This window comes from Anopheles funestus, chromosome 2RL (genome assembly GCF_943734845.2).
Source record: "Anopheles funestus chromosome 2RL, idAnoFuneDA-416_04, whole genome shotgun sequence".
Classification (NCBI taxonomy): domain Eukaryota; kingdom Metazoa; phylum Arthropoda; class Insecta; order Diptera; family Culicidae; genus Anopheles; species Anopheles funestus.
Window position 1 is genome coordinate 44,206,163 of NC_064598.1, and position 24,699 is coordinate 44,230,861.

At 41.7% G+C, this 24,699-nt stretch overlaps 4 protein-coding genes across 9 annotated transcripts in view; 2 read left to right on the forward strand and 2 right to left on the reverse strand.

The window, feature by feature from the left end:
• Positions 1 to 119: 119 nt before the first annotated feature.
• On the reverse strand, positions 120 to 1,543 carry LOC125764860 (uncharacterized). The gene is made up of 4 exons (XM_049429489.1): positions 1,268 to 1,543; positions 1,075 to 1,210; positions 690 to 966; positions 120 to 612 (listed from the first exon to the last, which is right to left on the reverse strand). The coding sequence occupies exons 1-4, from the start codon at positions 1,447 to 1,449 to the stop codon at positions 320 to 322; spliced, it is 888 nt and encodes a 295-aa protein (XP_049285446.1). The 5' UTR covers positions 1,450 to 1,543; the 3' UTR covers positions 120 to 319.
• Positions 1,544 to 1,587: 44 nt separating this feature from the next.
• LOC125764861 (uncharacterized) lies at positions 1,588 to 2,851 on the forward strand. The gene is made up of 2 exons (XM_049429490.1): positions 1,588 to 1,826; positions 1,890 to 2,851. The coding sequence occupies exons 1-2, from the start codon at positions 1,711 to 1,713 to the stop codon at positions 2,545 to 2,547; spliced, it is 774 nt and encodes a 257-aa protein (XP_049285447.1). The 5' UTR covers positions 1,588 to 1,710; the 3' UTR covers positions 2,548 to 2,851.
• A 60-nt stretch (positions 2,852 to 2,911) lies between these two features.
• LOC125764859 (protein FAM161A) lies at positions 2,912 to 6,251 on the reverse strand. The gene is made up of 3 exons (XM_049429488.1): positions 3,790 to 6,251; positions 3,480 to 3,724; positions 2,912 to 3,424 (listed from the first exon to the last, which is right to left on the reverse strand). The coding sequence occupies exons 1-3, from the start codon at positions 5,434 to 5,436 to the stop codon at positions 2,923 to 2,925; spliced, it is 2,394 nt and encodes a 797-aa protein (XP_049285445.1). The 5' UTR covers positions 5,437 to 6,251; the 3' UTR covers positions 2,912 to 2,922.
• A 1,167-nt stretch (positions 6,252 to 7,418) lies between these two features.
• The window catches only part of LOC125764405 (uncharacterized), a 48,776-nt gene continuing 31,495 nt past the window's right edge, over positions 7,419 to 24,699 (forward strand). For 2 of the 6 annotated variants that reach the window (XM_049428610.1, XM_049428611.1), the window contains exon 1: positions 7,421 to 9,233. In XM_049428610.1, the coding sequence (XP_049284567.1) occupies positions 9,014 to 9,233 (220 nt within the window). In that variant the 5' untranslated portion in view covers positions 7,421 to 9,013. Of the gene's footprint in view, positions 9,234 to 24,699 lie in introns of all 6 variants that reach the window. The other 4 variants (XM_049428614.1, XM_049428616.1, XM_049428612.1 and 1 more) reach the window with 3 other exon arrangements.

Consider the following 24,699-nt stretch of genomic DNA (forward strand, 5'->3'; position numbering starts at 1 on the left):
CCACAATTGTATTTAAGAAAGAATTCCTCTTGGAATGAGTGATACAAAAAAAAACAGTCGTTTAATAAATACTTACGAACTATTGCAAAAAGAATGAATGAAAATTATGTTTACGTACAACAGTTAATAAGGACAAATTTATTAATTCACGAATATCGTTGTCTGCCTTCTTAAATAACGATATTTTTAGTATACGAAACAGTACCAGTGCGAAAGGAAGGATGTTCCCGTGCTACTACATAGAAGGTAGTACATTTTAATTGTGTAAACATAAACAATACCGTTTGCTATCTGCAAATTCAAATAATGTAGCGTCTTATCAATATCCTCCAACGATTGATTGCTCTGCCAGAGAGTAGTTAAGCGATTGGTTCGGAACAAGTTCCACTAAATTTTTTGCCTCCTGAATCTTGTTACGAAGCTGACTGTTCTCCTGCTTCAGCTTGCTTATCATCGCCGATTGGAGCAGGATAAATTCCTTCGGATCCGTAATGCTCTTGAAGCTATCGTTAACACTGTAGTCTTCGCTGGGGCATATACGTAGGCTTAAATCGTTGGTGTTCTGTTGCGCGTCCGGCATTGGTCGTGTGAGATTGAACACTCGAACGTGAACTGTTTTTTTTCGGGGGGACAAGAATGTGCAATTGTGTTAACGAGATATCTTATCACGAATAGGCAAACGTACGTACCGATGTAGGATAGCTGTACCGGTACAATAATCACCGTCTCTAGAAGGGTGAAAGATGCAACAAACACAACGGAGGAAAAGCCATCCACGAAACAACGTTGCATAAACGTTTCCCCGAAGCAATGTCCCAATGCCGTGTGGACAACCAGCAGGATCATGTTCGATAGCGTTACCAGCTGTAGGCAGGATTTTTTGTGCCGGTGAACCTTCGTAGCGAAGGAATGGTGGCCACAGCGGTTCAGACAAAGGTGCCGACTTTTGGTGTAGAGATGGATTAACTAATTGTTGTTCATGGTACGTAAGAAAACAGCAAATAAGATTTTTTTTTTGCATTAATGCTTTGTTTAAAGTTGCATATTTTTGTAACTTTTACTTTGGCTACGTACGTAAATAATCGCCCAATACACGCCTCGTAGGTAAAGCAGCATGTAGTAATATAAACATACCGTTGTGGTATCACACTGCTGAAGCGTATATATAACCGAAATGATCGTCAGTGCAAGTGTAACAAACAATTGGATGCTGCAAATGAGTAACGGTGATGAGAATTTGCTGAGAAACGGAAACATTCCATCCTACCAAGCACTGGGTACGGTTTGTAGCTTATCAAAGCGTATAGAATCTTCTGGTTCGGTATTGCTGGTGGAATGGAAGAGCGATTGATTGGGAGCAGCATTCCGGCCAGCCGTGCTAGATGATCCGATAGCAAACGATTTAAACAGAAACGACGATAAACCACGAGTTAGAAACGACGTCGACATTTTGCTCTACTTTTACAGAGTGCCTCTATTTTTTTGTATCGGTTCCAATGGATGCTACACACCAACTGACATCGAGAGAACAACTAAGACGACCATTTTATCATTCGTTTATAATTTCTCCATTTTTTAGTTCTTTCGTCTTTCTCGTTTTTTTCCCCTCTTTGCCATACACGATCCAGCATCCGAATCAATAGTTTGTCAATCATTGGCACGTGGTTTTACTTACCGGTGTTAAAACATTCGTTCCGACTTTGTAACACAATGTCAACACACTCGGAGTCGCCCTTGCAGTCCAATAATTCCAAACTTTACTCCCCACCAAATTTGTCTGATCATAGTTTACGCTTTCGTCCTGTTTTGGTTATCTGCTTGTTCAGGTCGGTAGTGATCAGTTTTTCCTATTCCCTTTTAACTTATCCTTTTGATCTCTACTTTTGCAGTGTGCATCTGTTTTTCGCAATCCTGATCGTTGTTGTTGGCACTATCGCATCTGCACTCAGCTTGCCACACCCTAGCGATGATGCTTCGTCAGTTTATTTTATCATCATTTATCTACGCATCAGTTACTGGGTGGTAACGTACGTGATCCACGAACAGAACAAGCGAGAATTTGTTCGACTTGCCGAGCCGGACTTTGATCATTACCGCGCGCTGACAGTGTATCGGAAGGCACCGCTACAGATAGCAACCTTATGGAATGTAATTCTTCTTACGGTCCAGAACCAGGTGCGGTACTTGTTTCCCTATGAGCACCATGATGCTACGGGTACTAACAGCGGCACCGATCGGAATGCTGCAGGAGGAGCGCTTAATCCAGCCATAACACCGCAAGTGTTTGTGATCGTGGTGTGTTCTCTGGAGCTGTTGGTTTTGTTATGTTTTTACGTGCCACTTGTAAGAATTCTAATCGATATTAGAAAAGCGGAAGGCCATGGAAAGGTAACTGACCTGCGGTATCGTCGCATGACGGAAACGGAACTTGCGGAACAACCAATCGAGTGGCAGTTGGAACGGCAAGCTATCCTGATCAAATCGCTTCGTACGAAACGCGATAGTTTAGAACGGGAGGCAAAATTACTTGGCATCGATCAGTGTTGATCGCGATCGTTCGGATGATTCATCGTCCAATGTATTATCCTTTGTTTTTGTTGCGTGCAGTAAGCACTGTGGCTAAAATAACTTGCAGCAGTAGTAGGAGGAATCACATTCAGATGGTTCCTAAAGATCAAACGTATTCGTCTGTAGTATTGTGTTTATTTGTTTAATTGTTAACCTGAAACAATAATAATCTACCACTAGTGGTAAGAAATCGATAAAACAAATCACACAACCGTTAAAGGGCCGGAATCCCTAAATAAACGAAATAAATACATTGCTCACGAGAGATAATCTTTGCATTTAATTGCTACCTTCTTCTGATTGTGTATTCGGCTGTAACGGGGTCCACAAAGTCACATCCATTTGCGCTCCCTGTTAGACATCCGATAGACTCAACAGTTCACTGTCGCACGCTTTATAGCTTAGCTTACCATTGGAATCGAAGGAGTAAGTGCTGAGCTTACTTCCATTTCCGGCATTGCGTCGCTTTTCGGCTGTTCTTTGGCGATGTTCCTGGTTTGTCATGCGATTGTTGCTACCAGTACTGGTAGTGGACGTTGTGACGGGTGAGTCACATTTCTTGCTCCCGGCAGGAGCACCACTATTACCAGTGGATGCTAATTTCTGAGAAATCATTTTGCTCACTTTATCCGGTTTGCGGAAGAGAGCTTGTTCCGATTCACGGTTCAAGCTAGAGCAACGGTGAGCCACATGTCCCAACCGAGGTCCCCACTGTGGTGGACCTTCCAGCAGCAAAGGGGCCGCCTTCACGCGCTGTCTCATGAGCTCCATGTTGATCGCATGTTCTTCCTGACGTAGCCGCTGTTCCGCGCGTCTAGTAGCAAGTCGAAGATTCAGCTCTTCCTCATGTGTATGGCTAGAAGTATGTATAATGAGTTTAACAAACACCTTAACAAGGGCCTTTAACTTACTCCAGGTTCAAATTTTGAAAAGCTTGAGATTTTTTAACACCCCATCGGAATCTCGGGATTTTCTTTTTCTCCGTCACCGTATCGTCGAGTTCCATATCACGTAGCTTCTTGCGACACCATTCCGTGCGAAGAGTGGCAGCAAGGTTAGGTCTGTTGACCGGATAAATCGGTGCCGGTGTATCACCTGATCCACGGTTGTTGTCCGTACTATTACTGCAACTGGAATTGCTGGTTGGATAGTGAAGCTACGAAGGAGGTTTAATTGAAAATTAGAATTTCGCCCAAACTATTAGGCGCCCGATCAACCTACCCTAGCCGGATCGTTTACGGATGTGAAATATTCGGCACACTTTTGCTCCACACTTTTCCGCCTTTTCAAGGGTTTGCGTGATTTTCGCTTACGTTTTGACATTTTGCCCCCATTAGAACCGGGCCGATCTTTGCCGGGATCCTCTGACGAGTGTCGTGAGAGACAGTTCTTGCGCTCACTCCGTTCCCGTCGAGCCATCGACGGTGGTAGGGCCGCTTGCTTCAACATTTCCTCTGCCCGTAACCGTTTGTTCAGATGTCGAAAGTATTCGTCCTCCCAGGCTTTGGTGTGAAAGTAGCTGCTGAACAACTTCTTCGGGCACGGTTTTGCCTTGAAGGTGGTGCGTGATTTCCTCAGGACATCCATTCCCGACTCATAGCCCGTGCTGAGCAGAGCCGGCGAAGATAAGCTTCTGCTTAGACAGCGACTGTGGCCACGATTTAGGCGCTCGGAAAAATGGAACGGTTTTATCTGCGCTTGTAACTCGATCTCGGAGTTAAGCTTCGCTAAGCGGCTTCGATTCTCCTGATCTGCCATAATGGTATCAAAGAGCGGTATCCGCGACGTTATTGGAACGGGGTTGGCTCGGAATTGTGTCGACTGCTTAACACTAGACTCGGCCAACGCTTCCTTGGAGGGAAAGGCACTTTTGCTTGCGAGTAGCAAATCCTGCAGCGTTCGCTGTTCCTCTTCGCGCTGCGTCATCTTGTAAGGCTGCGGAATAGTGACATTGGCAAGGTTGCGTATCGGGCTGGCCGATTTACAACGCAAGCTACGCTTCACGTATCGATCATATCGTTCGACAAAGTCCGAATTGGCGGGCGTTGCGCATGAAGGGGTTGCATTTTTTGTGGTCGTAGTGCTATCGTCCGGATCGGAAACGTACGGTGTGCCCGATCGATACTTTCTGCTACTCTGTCCCAGCTCGTCTTGCAGACTATGTTCCTTGGTGCTTTCTATTCGAACCGATTTCGCAGACCCTTTCCGTGTTGTATCAACAGCTTTGCTGGTGCAATCGTGTGTGGTGTCCACCACCGTTGGTGGAGATTTGCTCCAAGAATGTAACGATTCTCCATCTTCCGTTGCTTGATCGCTACGATCGTTTTCTTTCACAACCTCACCACTACTGGGGACACTCTCGTTTACGTTGCTCTGATAGCTATGTTTGTTTGCCCTTCGGACTTCATTTCGCCTAGTACAAGAACCAGGCTCCGGCGACAACGGACACGTCGCTCTATCATTCTCGCCCACGAAACAGATCGATTTTAATTCTTTCTGCTTCTTTTTGAGCGTATTTAGCCGACAGTAAAATTCTTCCCGTGGCAAATGCAGCAGATCGTTGTAGTCCGGAATGCTGTCGTAGAATTGTACCATCGTTTGAAAACTATCCGCCTCTTTGCGCAGCTGGTGCGTCAAGGAGCAACACTTGGAGCGCCGGTACTGTCCATTCCGTGCCAGGGGACACTTGATCGATGCCTTTTTACGTGTTATCGTACTCATGGCTTCCTGTGCACGGGGATCCTGCATACCACGATCCAAACTACACTGTGGCACTAGAAACGAGGGATTGGGCCGTTTACTGGATGGGCTGAGCGGTTTCTTGATGCAGGAATTGACAAACACTGAACGACCGTGCTGTCCGGACATGACCGTCGAATTTGCGATGGTATCGATAGTACGCGTTCGAGAACGCGGAAAATCTAGAACAAGCCGGAGAATTCGGGGCTCGTAGGACACGAACTGAAACGCTTATTGCAGACTATACACGTTGTACCACGTTTCGGATGACATCGTTTTTCGCGTTTGAAGGTAAATCAGGAAAGCTGGATGACCTGGAAATATCTGTGGCCCTCTTTACCAGGCTCGAAGCCAGCCGCTGAAGAACAAACTAGTGTAGTACTGTATCTCCTCAGTGTACTGAGTGTGTAGCAATTTATTCCTGATCCGTTACCGAATTTCTTTCGTTTCTGGCTTCACAATGAAACATTCGTTACTAACTGATAATGGAATTTTCACTTCAACTCTTGCAGCAAAAACTACGAAAAAAGCACCTTTGTTTGTTGTGTTTTCTGATAGTGCTATGGCAACAGAAACTACGACCATTCTCGGTTAGGGTGTTACGATATTCGGGACCTGCCGAACCCGAACAAAACGGTGGTAGTCTATTGGGTTGCGCAAAAAGTGTTTCCCGAGAGGATTTGCTTCTTGGACTAGGAAAGTTACGCACGAGTACCGGAAAGCTCTTTCGGTTGATTTCTAACAGAAAATCAACGCAAAATTGACGACGTCATCGTTATTTTATATGTTATCACCTTCGAGACGAGACCGTCTTTGTTGGGATATGAAATTACCCTGTGGGAGGTTCTTTGTTTGGCACCGTGGCAGCTGGAACTTCTCATCGAGCAAGTACCAATAGTAACAGCAGTAGCAGTAGCAGGAAGCTTAACAGTATGACGAACTGGAATGGCTCATAAATTATTGCCTCGTGTTAGAAATCTAACCGATCGCTGGTAGTCAGCGGAGGTGTAATAATATGTGCCGCTTTGTTACGCTTAATACGATTTTTCACGTACTTAATTACCGTGTTCGTACGTTCGCTCAAAGGGTCATCAACGCCTCACTTCTTGAGTGAATTGTGAACTAAGAAGGGCTCTTGTCAGGTAAGGCATACGTTTATTATGTTTCTTATAGCAACAAAAATGATTAATCTGTATTTGGTTAAGAGGTAAGGAGACATAATTATTCTTGAAAAGTAGTTAAAATGTTGTTATAATTTTTCTTAAAATAAACTTATGGCATGACTAATATATGACTCAGACGGAATTTCAGGCTATTAGTTAGTGTAATACAACCTGTCTCCTGGAAGATGTGGTGTCCAGGATGACTCTGTAAATGTAACACTATTTTTAAGTAACTTATAAGACTACAAACAAATTTTTGACTGTACATTTTTTTATTTTCAAAATTGTCTACTGTTCGACAGGTGAATCGAACAATAACTTTGCTGTAAGTAAGTAACTGTTGAACGCATTTTGCCACGTTTAGCTATTTAAACTGAACAATTAATACCGTTATGGTGAGTTTTTTTCTTCTTCTTCCTCAAATCAGTTGCGTGCAATGGCAACGTCATTTTAATCGATCTACTAACACCTGCAGCACCACTACGCATACATCTGTAAACAACGTGTATCGTTGTTGCGTAAACGAAAACAGCTGATTGACGATACGCGCGACCCAAACAAAGAGTAGCGCAAGTGCGAGAGAGCGAGAGAGCGTATCTTTTCTCACCGTGAGCGAATTGATGAAATCTCGCACACTAGCTCAACACCACGGTGTGAAAAGTTTTTGATTTAAGGTAATAATAATTTATATTAATTCTCTAAGTTCATATACTGTGTATGATGGCTAGAAATAATTTTTATTATTTTAATGTACGTTTTTTTAACTTTTTGAAATAAATTCACTTGAGAAGTTTCTTGGTTTATTACATCATTTTTAGTAGTTTTATACGCAGCTTTTTATGTGCATTTCATTACATAAATGCGAGAAAGATAAACAGAAAATAGTTTGCTAATTCCATACGGTTCGAAAACATATTTCTTTTACCCTTTAAATTTGCCACTGTGGCCTTCCGCTCTCTTTCTCTCCGTAGTGCCATCGTGATCGTGGGTCATCGTGGTACTTGGAAATTGAGAACAATTTAATTCAAGTTTACGCTTCGCCAGCAAAGCACGCGTCGACGCTTGGATGTCTCTCACTTCCACAAGTTAGCCATTGCGTATGGGCTTCAAAATATTACGTGTAATTTGTCCAATGTGTTTGCTGAAAATTGGTTTTGTGTACAGCATTTGGTGAATTATATGTATTTGAGAGGAGAGCGTAGCATACCACACGTTTGCTGCTGAACAGTGCTTACTACTACTCGGCCGATCTGGGTAGATCCACCATCCCCAACAGCCAGTCAAATACGGAGGCGTTGTTGTTTACCTTGGCTCATCGCCGCTGGTCGCTGTAGAGAAGAACATAATAACAACGCTTCATCGCAGTCGGGTGGACTGTTTTGTCTGAATTAAGTGCTATTTGCGTACGGATCCCATTCAGGCACGCATCGCTTCATTTTAAACCACACAGCATCAGCGGGAAAGGGGAAGCTACAATCGTGTAAGGCCAATTGTATCAAGGTACAGTACACTAATTCGATCGAAACACGCCATTTAACGCTGTGACAAATATACAAAGAAGTGAGCAAGTGTGCGTAGTGGAATTTCGTTAATAACCAAAACAAAAGCATCCGTAAACGGTGTGCGTAGAGAGAGAGAGAGAGAGAGCGTGCGTACCGTGGTAAAAGACGTGAAAAGTTAGTGCCGATAGTGGTTTTGTGCACCATAAAGCAAAGAAAGCAGCAATATAGTGTGCTATAGTCGATTGTTCGCGCAAAGTGTCAAACGTGCCTGTCAAATGCGTTCGCCGCGTAATCAAGCAAGTCATCTAAGTAGGCAAGTGTGTTCTAAGGCAATTTAAAGTGGAAAATTTTCATCTCGTGATCAATCAGCGAGAGCGAGCGGGCAAGAGAGCGTACAAAAGAGAGAGAGAGAGAGAGAGATATCGCTGTTGTTAATTCTGCTGCTTGAAATAGAAATTGTAAACGCGACCGCAGTATATTGCAGCACAGCAGAAAAAAGAAAGAAACGTGCTGCCTTTATGTTCTGTTAGTGATATTCCCTATTCCCTTTGCACTGTGCTTAAACGGCGCCTCGTAATCGGTAATTCGTGTGAATGCTATAAGTGTGTCGGTCGGTTGTTTTGGTGGTTGGGGAAAAGTTTCCTTACGGTAGCCGACTACCGCGCGACCCGTATGATTGATACAAGTGTCCTTGCCGCAGTGGTCACCGTTGCGGTAGGTCTTCGTCCGATCAACCTGTCTGCATATTTACGGCCGTAGAAAGGCAAACCGACAAAAAACCGGGTAGTTTTCCACGGTTCAAGTTACACATTCCTGCTTTAGTTGTTCCTGGCAACCTGCAAAACCCCCCGTGGCAAGCGTGTGTGTGTGTGCTGTATTTGTGCGTGTTTGTAGTGTAACAAGCGTAGGATAGAGAAGGAAGCTGCAGGACCGTGTTCGTTGCCCGTACAGCTTAGCATCAGGCAAAAAGGCGCACTGTTTTCCGTTCCCGTAACCGTGGAAGCCGTACAGGACGGTGCGGACGGAGGGGGAGCTCTCACGATGAGCTTGAAGAAGGCCAGCCGTACCAAGAGTCTGTCGTTGAGCGGTGATGACTTTCCGCTGCGTCCAGTCACTGGGAGCGGAAATGTCACGGGCAAACCGAAGGCCACCTTCAGCACGGTGAAGCGGCCGGAGGATACGCTCAAGATAATGAAGTACATCGATGATAACGTGATCGGGAAAGGTGTCGCATTTCTGGGACCGTATGGGCGTCGTAAAGGTATGTAGAAACAAAAAATCCGCTCCATTTTGGTACATATTTACCTATATTTCTATCTTAAGAAATGATAAAAATTGTTTGGAATGTCCCAAAAACCCGATAAACACAGCACCAGGCCCCCTTTGTTCCGATCTGTGTCGTTCTTTGTTTTTGTTTACATTTTTTTCTTCTTCAAACGAAACTCTACAGACGCTTGAAATTGTGGCACGCGCCCTACGCCTATCTTACGCTAATGCCCGAAAAAGATAGCCTACTGTTGAAGAGTAGCTACATTTTCCTTTCTTTGCATTGCTGACGTCATGGCGCATGTCCTAGTTTCAAGGATACACAAGCGTGCGGTCTTTGACCCCTTGCCTTCCACGCACCGGATGCGTTTTTTGGGGGAATGTACTGCGTGTACCCTCATCTAGAGCCAGCGTGTCCTTGGATGTGTTTTTTGGATGAATGAGCCAAGCCTGGATGCTCGCCGTTCCTCTGCATCCGTGCCAGAAACCCATGGCAAAGGAAAAAAGGGTGCCACTGCGGAAAATCAAACATATTCCTTGTCCAGGATTTTCTTACTTCCATGTTTGGATTTTATCTTACTTTGGCGAGTTTCTGCGTAGTTTATTTTTCGTTGGTTTCATCACGTGTTGCGCAAGTGTTTTGACACAGTCACAACAGAAATTTTTTTTTTATTATCTGGGATGGGAGAATATTTAATGTAAATTACGTAACAACTTTCTTTGGCCACGATATGCTGGTTAGGAAAATGTGAAGGTTCTTTCAACCATATTTTCTTCACGTGACGGTTTATTGTGATGTTTTGAGCCATTTTTTGTATATACGAAAGCAACATTAGGAAGAAGGGTGGCAGACATTTTTAAGATAAATTAGTAAAAACAAAAATTTTAGAATTTAATGTAACATTCCCTGGAAAAATAAAATTGAGGTGTATTTTATTCAAATATTTGCTACTTTCGAATTCATGTCAAATTAGTTTAAAAATCCAACCAAAAAAAATTTTTTTCGGGTGATTGTATATTTGTTGATTTCTTTAAATAAGCTTTAAAAAGAAAAGTTTGCTTGCGTTGTTATAAATGACTTTTAAAGCCATTTTAATGTTAAGTCCTTTCTACAGTTGAGATATTGAGATAAGAATCGATCCACAAACTTCTGTGTATTAGGCCGCATCCTGAGGCACTGGTCCTTATGTTCACGTCGAATTGCTTTTTTCAAAATAATTATCATATAATTCAAAATAACATATCTCCTCATATCTCAAACTTTTTCGTACTCAAACTTTCCAATAAAGGCGCCAAAAAATTCTAATGGTTCTAGTTAAATTGTTTTTGACCAAGTATTACGTTTTACGTTAATTTACTTCCTTTAGTTTTTGCAAGTTGAATGAAACTATGTACAGAAACACTTCAATCACCAGTGAAACTATGACGGTTATTTTGAAAGAAATCTGTCACCATCGAAAACAAATGGCGCACCACACATGCTGCGAATAGTTGATGAATTCCTTTGAAACCGAGCTAGTCACATCCTGTCACGGTAAGGAATGGACACACAATCATCCTTATTTATGGCAAGTAAACAAAACGGGCGACCAAATTTGATCACTCGCCGCAAACAATCTTCCGTCCGGTGCCAAGATTGGTGATGGTTTTCCTTTCCTTCGTAGAATCTAGCTATCTATAGTGCTTGATATGCACTTTAATTTGATTCTAGGTAAAAATGATGCGAAAAAACAGAAGGAAGTAAGAATTGTTTACCGTATTGGAAAATCGTCTCAACGTGTAACCTACTTGGGAATGATATTTCATTCATAAAAGGCGTAAAGAGGACGCTAATTTGAATTCATATTTTGTTTTATTCTTATTATTTGTAATATTTTTGTATTACACTTTAATGCATTCAATCAACAATCCTTGATTCAGCAGTGTTTTAGGGAGAAAATAAGATTGCATTGTGACATGATGGCGCACGCCATTTCGCAAACAGTTTCCTGTCTGTGAAAGCGATCTCACCAATGTGCAATTTGCACTTTGCCATCTCACGAATGTTATTTTTAGCATTGCAATGCACACATGGTTGCACTTCCGAGACTCCACACACACACACACGCATCGCTAGACACAAAATTTCCAAGGAAGACACAGCAAGATGACATGTGTGTACCTACTGACGATTGTTTTGCATTTTGCATCATGCTAAAACATAGTTATGCGATCGCACAAAATGTCTGTGACGAGCGATGGTTGCAAGTACATATTAAAGGCACACTTTCGCTTCTTCATTTCCAGTGTGCAAGATTTCCAACTGTGTGTGCGCTGTGTCTGCAATGCCGAAGGGCAAATCCGAGACTCCACGATGGTACGAAGCGCATTCGCTTTCAAGGCCAGGGCTAGCCGGTGCTCGCCGCACGTCGTTTGGAGCAGGCGGATGCACGACTGCATCATGCAAAAAGCGAACAGTTCGACGGTGTCTGTGTGTGTGTGCGTTGATGTTGTATCGTAGATGATCAAGATCGTGTGATCTTGGCAGCGAAAGTGCTTCTGCCTGTTTGCAGTGAAAATGAAACGCTGAAAATGCAGGTTTTGCAACATGGAATAACCGACCTATCGACCGACAGACAGACGCACGCACTCCCGTGTAACCTAGTTTGTGTTTCCTAGTAGTTTTTCTTTTTTGTTTTATGGTTTCTGCCCAGTGCTCCGTTAACCGCCTCGCTGGCGACGAAACCAACCCCATCCGGTTGTTAGCTGCGACGGTTTTGAACCGGAAAAATTGTCTCGCCGTGCGCAATTAAGTCTACAGCGCTAAGGCTTGAGAAATGGCTATGACGCGTAGGGCTATTGCTTGAGCTTTTTCTTTGTTGTTGCTGTTGTATTGCCCATTTTATGTGTACAGATTCCGCCTTCGATGCGGGAAATGTGCACCATGAACGCATGTCCTGCGGGGTCTTTGGTGGGACTTTATCTACGATTTACTGCCTGCATCACACTGGGCTATGTATAGCCTTCGTTTATTTCCGGCTGATTGGAAGTGAAACTGATTTTTTTTTTCTCAAGCCAGTATAGCGTTCGATGTTGTGGCAATATCATCGGGAAAGCTTGTGCAAAAAAAAAAACGTTGACGATATGTGAAGAGATATGAAATATGGGTCAACAGAAGCATATCGACTTTCAAATGTTTGCAAACGGAGAGCACATGAGCATGACCTATTTTAATTAATGTAATCAGTAAAGAACAAACATTATCACGACATGTGTGTAGTTTATCAAATTTAGTGTATTTCAAAAAAATGTTTCATAATTTATAGAAAAAAAGTTTCATAATTTTCAACGACGATTGACTTTTTGTTGAATTGAAAAGTAAGAAAAATACATCTTTTTAGAGTTGTTGTTATTGTGGTTATTGTGTTTTTTTTAATTTTATTGAAATGTTTTAATCATTAAACAATAATTCCAACAATATCCTTAATTCCCTCTCAGAAAAAAATGGAAATCTTTTTTAACTAATTGTGACCTTAGTACTTGCCGGAAGAAAGTGTTCGATTACACCGTTCAACACAATGATTGAGAATACAGGGGCACGCACCCATTTACACCTGGCTTCCGTTCTACACGCTTTTACCCCATTGGCATTGAAACGAACATCTGGTTGAAACTGGATATTGTCACCGGGCGCCAGTTCAATCGAGCGATTCCTCCAACAATCGGCATGCATTCGCGTGCATTCTTACCACTTCACACCACGGCACAAACGATCCGATGGCTAGCAAAATGGGTGTCGCATTAGACGGCGATGACAGGTATGACGTGAATGCATAACCGATTAAGCTGTCTGGTGCATGTTTTTGTGGTTAGGTGGCAATATGCAAGTCTGCAATTGCGCATAGAGTACGGAGTTCTACAAAATTCCTGGTTGCAACGGCAGTAGAGTGAGGGGTTTGTTTTGAGGATGCAGAGCTACCAGATACTCGTGGCACTAACCTTGAACACCTTAAACGTGTGTCGTGTGGTATTTTAGAGTGATTTTTACGTTGTGGTTTAGCCGTTGGTTTTGTGATATAATTCATTTTCTTCGATTTAATCACTATATTTAAGCATTGCATTGTTTATTGCTATCATAATTATAAAATATTTTTCCTTTCTTTGAATTAAGTGTACAGAAAATTCCTGTGATACACAATTATTTGAGGACCCCAAATTTCAGGACCCTTGATGGCGAATCGCGGAGATCTCGAATTTCCAAGATTGTCGAATACTGGTGCAATATTTATTGTTTATACTTAAGAGTTAAAGAGTCCTAATACATTCGAGTGGCATTTTTTGTAAATAAACAATAATAAAATAGAAACATTTTCCATTTCCAAGAAAACATTAGCAATTATAAAAACAGTTTAAAACAGTAGAACCGTTGTTGAAACTAAATAAAGCAATAATAAAATAAAAATAACACTCCAAAAAACATGACTAATAATTAAAACAATTAAAACAATTATTATTATTATTATTAAATTAAAACAAAACATAAAAAAAATTAAAATAAATGAAGTAATAGAAGCATTTTCCAGAAAACATCAGCAATAATCAAAACAATTTAAAACACTAGAACAGTTTCTAAAACTAAATAAATCAATAATAAAATAAAAACAAAATTCCAAAACTTGTGCTAATTAAAGCAGCACAATATAAATAAAGAAGCAATATAAATTAGTAAAAAAATTGAAAATAAATTAAATAATAGAAAAATTTTTCCAGAAACCATCAGCAATAATGAAATCGACTTAAAACAGTTAAACTGTTTTATTATTTGCTTGAATTTTTTAGTATAAACTAAGGTCTAAGGTGTCAAATTTCAATATACAAGTATCTCCGATCTTATTTACATGAGGTATTTTGGTACCTTGGGATTACCGGTATAACAGATACCTTGTATATCGGTGACTTCTCGTACTGTTTTGTCGTTATTATAATAAATTATATAATTATTGTAATAAATTATATTTAAAATAGGGTATGCAAAGCTGCTGTAACTTATCATTCCTTCTCATATGTACACAGTACATATTAATCATCATAGTTTGAAGATGTTCGAAGCTTTCAACTGATGTAGTACTTAAATTATTTGTATACCTCCTTTAAAAATCTCTATTTGAGGCACAGATTCAGCAAATGCCACTAGTAGCCAACGCTCCTCCGTTTTAAAATGTCCCTACTCTTTCCCATAGCAATGTTCCTATTATTGGTAAACTCATAACAAATATGCGACAATTGTATCATTCACCTAGCGCCAGAAAAAGGGACCATGGCGTAATGTTTCATTGCGCGTGGTTCGCATTATTTTGCTTCCGATTTGTTTGCGGTTGTGTTTGTATTTGGGGTGGCGTGATTCTACGCATTTTCTGTACATGCTGTTGCCTTCCCGTTTTGTCAGCAGCATTTTTTTAAAGTTGGCCACGGCAAATTTGCACTCTACGCTCAATACGCCGTGTAACACAGGAACGCGTGATCGCGACGATGCATTTGCTTACATTGCCAAAGTGGTCACGTACAGATTGTTTTGTTGTCATTGCTTTATGGTAAAACGGATCGCAGTGAGAGATGTCGTTGCGATCGCGGCTTTTGCTTGATTTACTGCTTTGATGTTGTTATTAAAGAATTTTTTTTTCAGCAAACGCTAATTTACCATCTTTTTATGACACTTAAAATCTATATTCCATCAGCTAAATCTTAAAATGACAACACTCGCGAATTAATTAGACAAACAAGGCACACCGTCCTATAGGATCAGCTCGGTAAAGGGTCGCGATAATGAGCAATGGATGGCGACCATTCCATCACTCGATGTACGCATGCACGCGAGTGGAATCTTCCCTTCGGTGTGGTTCTGTGCACCGGGAGCGCTGGGAGCCCACCACCGAGTCTGGCCGTGTGGTCCAGTGTGAGAAAACCAGATTCTCTCAGAACAACAGCCGGCTTATCGCGCCGGTTGACAGAGCCATGGTGGCAGCCATGCTCACGTTGTTTACTGCAAGCTTCTGTGGCTTTTTGGTCCTTATCAGGTCGGCGTACTTCCCCCTGGCTTCATATTCAATCCCCTCAACCACTAACCCTAGGTGGAAAGACACGCATTGCAACACCCCAAGCGAAGAAGTCTTCGCAGGGTCATTTGTAATGATTTTAAACGGATTCGTGTTAACCTTTTGGTAACCATCAGCTGGTACAATGCTTTGACCGCTTATCACGGCGAAAGAGCATAGTTGACAGACTGGTTGAAACTGGGAACGAAACGAAATCAATTGCGTGATCTTGACGCGTGTTTTCGTTGACAATAAGCACGTTTTAGATTCCATTTTCGTTTACTTATTTGCTTAATAACGCAAATATTGCTTCAGACAGAGAGAGCAATGCTAATTTCGATCAGTATAATAAAGTAAAGTCAATCAGAACGATTGTGTTAGTAATAGTAGCAATAAACGTGACATAAAGAAAGAATCGAATGCAAATATAAACGATGAATCACTTGGAAGAATAATTTTTCTAATAACAATGCTCTACCACGTGCCAAACGATGTTTTGCAAAAACGTTGTTGAAGCACTCAAAAAACGCTATCACAGGCCCGTTTCTTTCCTCCTGCCGGTTGCCTCTGCACAATGTGACCTCCCCGCGCGTCCGTCAATTCATTCCACACATGGACTAGTGGTGGACTGGTGGAGCCTTCGACAGCCGTCAGAATTGCCGCTTGCGGGTGCGATGATTATTATTGTCGATGATTGGTGCGCAAGTGACGATGGCAAATAATTGATGCAACCCCCCACAGGGGCGATGGACGGGTGACATACCGTCTCAACCCCCCCGTATGCACTTCACCCCTCCCTGGGGGTGGTTCTTAATGTGGAAGTGCAGCAACAAAAAGAACAACGGAAAACTTAGAGTAAGCACACTATACTGCCTGGATTGCACGTTTTTTATCGCGTGCCCCTCTTTGAGTGCGACAGTTGTGATATGAAGTTGGCAAAGCATCACGGCAATGTGCGCTGGGCTGAATGGATGAAACATTCCACGTGGTGTTGGAATTTGTGTATTTAAATTCCAAACCAACGATGGTGTATGAATCGGTGAAAAGTAAGAAATCGGAACCAGCAGTGTGGAATGCGCTAATGCGTTATTCTGAGCGGAAGTGTTTGTGCCGGATGCGCTTTGGTCAGCAAAATATAGTGGGCAATGTTTATTTTACTCGAATGCCAGCCGTTTTGTAAATGCAGCCATTTTGCAAGCAGTGCAAGTTCGTGTGGAACTGAGATATTATTTATGTTAGTAAAATTTTCATCTCTTCTAATGTTATTCTACTGGAAACAATCGGTCTTACAGTGGTATTGAGTCTGGTGTCTCATACGACAGAACTGAATTGTGATTATTAAACTTCTGGTCAAAAAAGTCAAAGAAAACAATTATTAAAAGGCCAACAACCCTTTTATGGTTTAAATGCCATAAAAATGAATATAAATCAATTGATAAGTTGGATTATGGACTGAATAAAACATACACACAACAGCATGATCTTATGGCTTTGTATTTAACCGTTCGATTTAGTACACCGAAGATCGTGGTTCGAATCTCATCTGAACCGGGCTTTTGTACCAAAACTAATTTTATTCTGCTTATTGAAAAACATATTTATATAATTATTTGATATGACAGACATTATTTAATCAATCTTATGGTTGATAATCCAAAACAAAGCTAAAAAAATAGATGTTATTAATAGCAAAGATTTATTATTATATGTTTATAAAAAAGTTTACAAAACTGCATCGAGTAGATGACGGCTTAAAATATAGTTGCAAACCCCGATAAGTGGGTCAATAATAGATAAGTTAATAAATAAAAATATTTATTAAATTTCGAATCAGTTAATAATAAATTAATAAATAAATGTTTTTTCCGTTCTTAAAACGGAAATCCTTATCCGGAATCCGTTATCCTTACAAGTTTCTAAATTAGACTTCATGCATTTATGATCAATGAACACTTATCCCTCAGTGATTTCAGTGTTTTCGTATTCCACTAAAGGAATCCGTCTTTAGGAGGTAGATTTCCCTTTGCGACAAAAGCATTCAACACCCACTTGCAAAGATAGGCGTGCATCGATAACGATTCAATGTCAGTGATTTGTTTTTAGTCAATTGATTGTGTTGCCCGCTAAATCGGTTATTATTCCGGCCCATCTGGTCCGGCCGCTTTTGTGCATCGTGCGGTGCATAGTGATGGGTGGTGGTTGACACTCGAAGGCAAACCCCCCCCCCCCCCCCCCCCCCCCCCCCCGTTAAAACGCTTGCCGATGGCGAATGCCGTCGACTGCCGTTATGGATGCATTTAATGCACTAGTATGTCTATGATTGTATTGTGCGATCCGAACGCCTACAGAAACGATCACAAGCGTAGCTGCGAGTATTGGAAGGCGCATCACCAAACAGAAACTGAGGCCTCACTGTGCAGGAATGGCACGTGTCTGATATTGCTGATGGCAGCGCACTCGGTAATGGTATGAATAAGCTTGCTATCGGGGCGGAGTGTTGCCGATGGGATTTATAAAGGAATTGCTGTACATATGATATGTTTGTTATGAATATTTAATTACACTTGAAACATGATTGAAGAAATGGAAGCAAGAATATGATAACTTTTTGAAAGTTTTGAAATTTTAGAGTTTGGTTTTTTGTTTATTAAAAAAAAAGATTTCAAAATTTGCACCGAGTGCCCCACTGCGAAAGATAACAATACAACAACAATATCAATATTGGTTAAACATATTTGATCGCTAAACATAGTCGAGGAGGTCTGTCAGTAAATCAACCTCAAACTTACAATATTTGCAATTATTGATGGCACGTGTATCGAAAAGTGCGCTACTAATCATGCATGTATGATAAACACAGACAATTGCTTTCAAACTATAATAAGTGTTCATTTTTTTTGTCTGTGTTATACTGCTAGTTGAGAGATAAGCAGTAGGGAAAACTAAAACAATGACTACACCTGCCGGCATTCCATTTGTTCACGTCCGTATGCAACGCGCGTATGCACATACTGACGTTGTTTATCTGAATGCGTTTTAAAATCATTTCCTTACTGTCCGACGTCAAATGCGAATTACCACCAATTGCAGTGGTTTGGCACCGCTGAACAAAACGATTCCATCAGTGCATCAAATGGTCCATCCTACCAGCCCCACTACTGTTGCGATAGGAATGCATTCGAAAGCAAATAACTTAACACCTCGTTAACGGGCGGTGCGCTTTTTCGTTGGTGATCGGCACAAGGAAGGTTATTGCGCATCTTTCGCACGGTTGGAGTTTAGATTTGGGGTTGGGTTTGCTTCTTTGCTACGTGGTTAGATGCCACGTGCCCAACATCTGGATGTCTCGTATATGGGGAAGTTGTTGTTCGCCGCACGGATGCGTTGCAGCTGGGATATTTAGATATTGCAGCACGATCTCAACGTTAAAGAAGCTTCCACGAACTATCGGGACCAATGCATCACAGATTCGGTAGAGCAATGAAAGATGTTTGGCCTAGAATGGGCAGATCACGTAGAGCACGTACAGTGCGCAAGTGTGCAAAAATCGTTAAAGAAAAGTTTTACGCAGTAGCAACAACCCTTCCGGATGGAACCATCAAGTCAAGGGCTCCTGTAGCTGTATCTAATGTGCCGGAGAAAACGACCCGCCATAAAGTGCAATGCATTTTTCGCCCTTTTTTTATACCGTCGTTCAATCGTTTGAATAGTTGCAATTCAACAGATGATTAACACCCTAATGTGTTTGCCTTAATCCTAGCGTTTTTCGTTTGGTTTATGTCGCCGGTTTTGTTTTTCATTGGCGGTGTGTTAAGTGAGTTTACAAAACACCGGTGCACGATTATTCTCACGTAATCCGCACGGGAGACGCACTTATTCGGCTTCCAAACGGAGGAATTTTAGTCTCGTCGAACGTCCGAATGACGCACATTTGGTCGCGTACGTTGCAAACCCGTACCGTTTCGCGTACTTGCGAACAGAACGGTACGTCTGTTGACTGTTTTATGTAGTGTGACTGACCGCAGGCACACCCCGTGCTGATGTGCCGACACCGTTTTTGCATCGCGTGTTAAGCGGCAACGTAACGCTTCCTAATTTCTTTTCACTGCATTTATGTTCGAATCGGATCGAATTACGCCTGAAGCTAGAAATAGCTGTTGACCCAAAAAACAATTACAAGGTGATATTTTAAAGTCTATTAAAATTGCCAGAAAGTGTACCAGGATTCAAGCGTTCTAGTGTTACATTTGTCGGAATGTTTTTTGCATACTAATTGATTTTAAACGCGAATTGTTTGTGGCTGTCCGGAGGTTTAGTTGTGCGGAGCAGTCCGGTCTTTACAAAACAAGATTAGTGAAAAATCTCATCCGGACTGTTTTTGTGAGCAACTCTGTTAATATTCAGTTACCGGTAATAAAATTAAAAGGAAGTAATGACAGATAATTCCTCATTTTTCCCGGAGTCGGAATACAGGAGTAATCCGTAGTAATCTTCAGTTGATTCCGCAGTGCACTCTGGTGTTGAATCCGAAGTTTACTCCGGAGTTTGAATATTACTCTGGAGTCAACTCCGCAGTCTGCTCCGAAGTCATCGCCGAAATCAAGTCTACTGCGGAGTTAACTCTGGATTTTTTCCGGAGTTGAATCCGGTTTTTATACGTCGGAGTCGGGGTAGATTCATGAATCCATTTCGGAATTCCCACCACTAAAAGAAATACAAAAACTTAAAGCTATTCTTTTGACCAAGGTGTCTAAAAGTCGTACGAAAGTACACACAGACCCCAATCGAGAATTGAACCCAAACTGAGTGAGTTGTGAGCGCCGTATCTTACCAATTTTACCATTTTTAAAGATGGAGTTTTTTTAAACATCAGGTACTAGATTACAAAGATAAATCTCGAACTTAACCGCTAATTTCCTTACAAGTCAATTGCAAATGTTGATTGATTAATGCTTTCCGTCACAACCGCACCGGTGCTCTGCATCCTGAATAGACTCTAATCATCCCTTGTGTGCACATTCGCGTAAAGTATTCGTATAATGTATGCTAACGACGTAATTGCAGCTCGGTATCGCGATACAAACGTGTACCGTGTAACTTCATGCAGTAATCGAAGCTGAGATACCTCGCCAGAATGGCTAAACCTAACACCCGTGAGAAATGAGTCGTTCGAGAAAGTCGTAAACGGTTGGCTTTCGTTTTCAATTTCCACTCGCCACCTTCGCGTTAGCCGGCAGTGGGACAATCTCGCACCGTGAACAGTGAACGTTCTATTGCGTAGTATAAAACTCATTTTCTAAGAAACAAGAAGAGAAAAATGAAATAAAGCGATAGCATAAACAACTTAACAGCTCGCTTGATCCGCAACCAATTGGTGTGCTTGATAGCAGTGTGATCTGGTGGTTTCTAATTCTTTTTCTCGCCATGATGCTCGTGAATGAAACGATCACGTTTCGAAAGATCCAATCTGCCGCGAATCTCTTGCACATACCCGCCGTTCGCATCTATGCGTGTCCTTCGGTCGATCGTTTTTCGAGGTTATGCGTCTGCTGTTTTGTTGAGGATTTTTGGGGGTTGGTGTAGTGGTGCGGAGGGAGGGAAGGGGGGGAGGGTTTATGTAAGCGTGAGTGTGTGCCAAAGGGTGAAACGATTTTTTTTTGTGTTGCGAATCCTACGCGAGACTGTGCCAGACATGTTGGCGGCCGCCTCGGATTTTGACGATCGTTGGCGACGTCGTGGTAGCGGTTTCGTTTCGCTACGGCGGGAAGGAAATGAAGGTTGTTCCTGGGTTGGTTTTGGCCAATGGTTTTATTTTATGCTGCTAATTACCCGAACAAATGCAACAGCATGCGAAACGTTTCGCACCATCGTCGGCGATGGAAAGGTGATGGTGAAGGATGTAATTTTAATCTAAACTAAATGGAATCGAACATTAAATTATGCGAAATGGCAATGAAAGTCGCGTTTTATGGAAGTAGTATAAATTCTGAACTATTTTTAACGTTTACCTGCCTTAAATTACTGCTTACAGTGCATCCTCTGCCTATGTGGAAAAAGACTTTGAGAAATTGATTGTCTGGCATCATTTCAATGACATGACCAGCACTTTGCGAAATTATCGAACACCCCATTGTTTCTCGCTCTTTCTTCCAGCGACTAAATGTTTTTTTTTTATTTGACAGAAATTTAATTTCATTGTAGGAATTGTAGGAATTGTAGGAATTCCTTGCGTTTTCAGAAAAAAATAATACGATAATGTTCATTTGAAAAATAAAACGCAATTAGATTAATGTTTGTGCTGTATTTTACAATATCAATGATTATTTTTAATTGAAAAAATATCTCATGTAGATATGATGTAAATCTGTCTCGATTGTACAGCTGTGCTAAACTATTGTCACTCGCAAACATTTATGCGGGTCAGTCTGGCAAATAGGAATCCATCGCCGACACAGAATAGACGGAGTGACATAGTAAATTCTGTGCATTTTTTTTTGCAAAATTTATAGGTCAACCGGCAGCGAACCTGTGTGGTAGCACCAGCGTGCTGCGTGTGTCCTTCTGCTTGCGCGGATTAATGGAGTTTTAATTGAAGGCCTCGCGGCACCCATGTCATGTGGTGAAGTTTCGAGTTTTGATTGATGATGTTTGTCTGCCGTTTTGCGGGTGTGCAAACTTATGTATTTCTTTCTTCAACCAACCAACCAACCAATCGAGAAATGGGTTCGACAAAATCATTGTTGCTGCCGCGGTATATTCGGACCGTTCGAACAAGCGAACCAATCCGCGACTCACCCGGCAAACCTACACGTTCGCTCATGAGCGTGTACGGGAGGGTCTGTAGCTGACGTCAAAGTAAAATCCGGATCGGCACGGATTTAAAGAGGTTCCACCTTACATAAAGCATTAGCGAACGCGGTCCGATGCAAGGCAGTGGCAGGGGACAGTTCGCACAAGTCGACGCAGCTTGAGAAAGTGGTTCCGTTGCCGGCAAGTGGTTTGTGTGCTCCACACCTTCATCAACGTATGTGGGGTCTGCACGACAAAAGGTGATGACCTTCTTTACCTTGTCTGCTGATTTGCTCTTGACGATTGTTAAACGTGGAGGTTGAGAAAATGGCAGAAAGGGCGTTATTTAAAACTATTTCTTTCGCAACCATTGTAGTTCTGCTGAGATTTGCCCAAAAGCTGTTCAATAGCCTTTTTTTTGGTTGAATATGATATGTTTAAGTGAATGGGTAATTAGTACTCCCTTTTAACTGGATATTTACATAAAACGAAAATGTCTTTGTGTAGATGAACACAATGCAATCTTTGTTCCTGAGATAACTTGCAAAAGTAAAGGTCAGATAGATCATTTATCTGTATGCAAAACGATAACTTTCCCTTCGCTCAATGCAAAACCACAAACCATGGACATCAGCAAAGAGCAAAATCAATAAAACAAATACACCAGGTCAGTGTCGCGGATGGCAGAAAAAATAAAGCCAGAAAAACTCTAGAAGTGTTGACTTTTGTTACGAATTCCACCCTGTTCGCCGTTTCCAACCTAGCGTCGTACTTCATGGAGCAAACTTCCACTCGATTCCAGCTTCCTCCGGTTTGAACTGGTACTACGTCGCGTAAAAAAAGCCTATGGCAATGTCAATCAAATCAAGGAAAGGAAGGTTTCATGCAAAGAGGTAATCACGTTTAACCACTTGTACAGAGTTTTCCTGTTCTTGCCTTCTATACCTACTCCGCCTTCTATATCAGCTCAGACTGACTTCACTTATTTGTCTCGGTGAGTTTCAAGATCGCGTATGATTTTTGCAAAGAGATGATCATAGACCCACCTGGCCCTAATGTGTCATCTCCAGTTGACGGAGACAGTTGAAAGGTCAAGCAGAAGTGCCGCTCGGTGAGACACGCCGTCAACACCGAAGCAATCACTCTTCAGGTCTTTCTCGTAATCGCCTAGTTGTGCAAGCGTCGTCCTGCACGAAGTATTAGAGCTTTAGATGACGCACACGCCATTAGATGAGCACCGATTGTGAGACCATTATCGCGAAACTTTCTTCTGATAATCAAAAGCCTTTGATTGACGGGATGACAGGAAGTCTGGTTCGTACGAATGGTCGTGCTCACAGTAACGTGAAATCACCCACCAAACATCCTACTGATCGAAGAAATAGTGAGTGTTTGAGCACGATTTTTTTTTGGATCGGTAATAGTTCGCGTAAGATAAGGTATGACCTAAGAAAAAAAATATATAAAAACAACATGATTGACACCGTAGCATGCGGCAAATCGGTTTTGCGCCTACCTTAGTCTGATTATGTCCGATGGCGATGAAGCAATTATGTAATAAACTTCCACCATTGGAAGCTACCCTAAAATGAACCGTGCAGTGTAAAAGATCCTTCACCACGAATTACACCGGAACTGGGAACAGTTTTTCGGGTTTTGGCAGAGAAAGTACATCAATGATCGAGCGCGAAGATCGAACTCAGTAATCCGAAGATGGATTTGTGGGGCGCGTATTGGGTTTCTTTTGGAAAGGTTGAACGCCCAAGTGTCGAAGTAAAGTAATGTGTAGATGTTTTTTTTTTCGTTTTTGTTGAGCACCGAAATGCTTTCAGGCGGATCGTAAATGGATCCTGTTTTGTTGTGGCGGTTTTAAGTTGTGCTTTGTGATTTTTACCAAGTCACAGGTACATTTATAACTTTTGTACGGTTTACACACCCGTAATCGCCTACGCTGTACAATATCTCGTAACGACGATGTTAACATCATAAAGTGAATTGCTTTACGAGTGCATGCTGTGGTTCGCTTTGTGAAGGATGGAGCATGAGAAGACGACAAAAATTACCCATTCAGGAAGGATTGTATTTTTGAAATAAAATTATCATAAATAAAGTAAAAAGAACACCTGCCGAAAATCAATTATAGGTTATAGGAATCTAATAAGGGATCGCTGTGTAAATGGGTGGTTACAGTTCAAATCTTTCCTTTCGTAAAATTCCCCATGATCGTCATGTAAAAACCTCCTGAAACGAATCTTCGACACCCAGAGAACAACCACGGAGGAAGTCACACTCACTTCCGTCCACTCACTGTAATTCTAGTAAATTGTTTAGCTGTCCTTTTTTCGCATATACATTATTCGAGATGCTTTACTATTTGTTATTTGCATCGTGCAACTTTTTCAATCCATTCGACAAGACTAAAGGATTACTAATTACTGAATCGGAATTCCACAAGATTTCTCGTTTCGATGGAAAAGTCCAAACATTTACAGCCAGCTCAAAGTGAGATTTGCTCACAACACCTAATCAGAACTCGTAAAAAATCAATGTAAATCGATATAATTTTTGTAGATTTACCAGTGGAATTACGAGGGAAGTTAT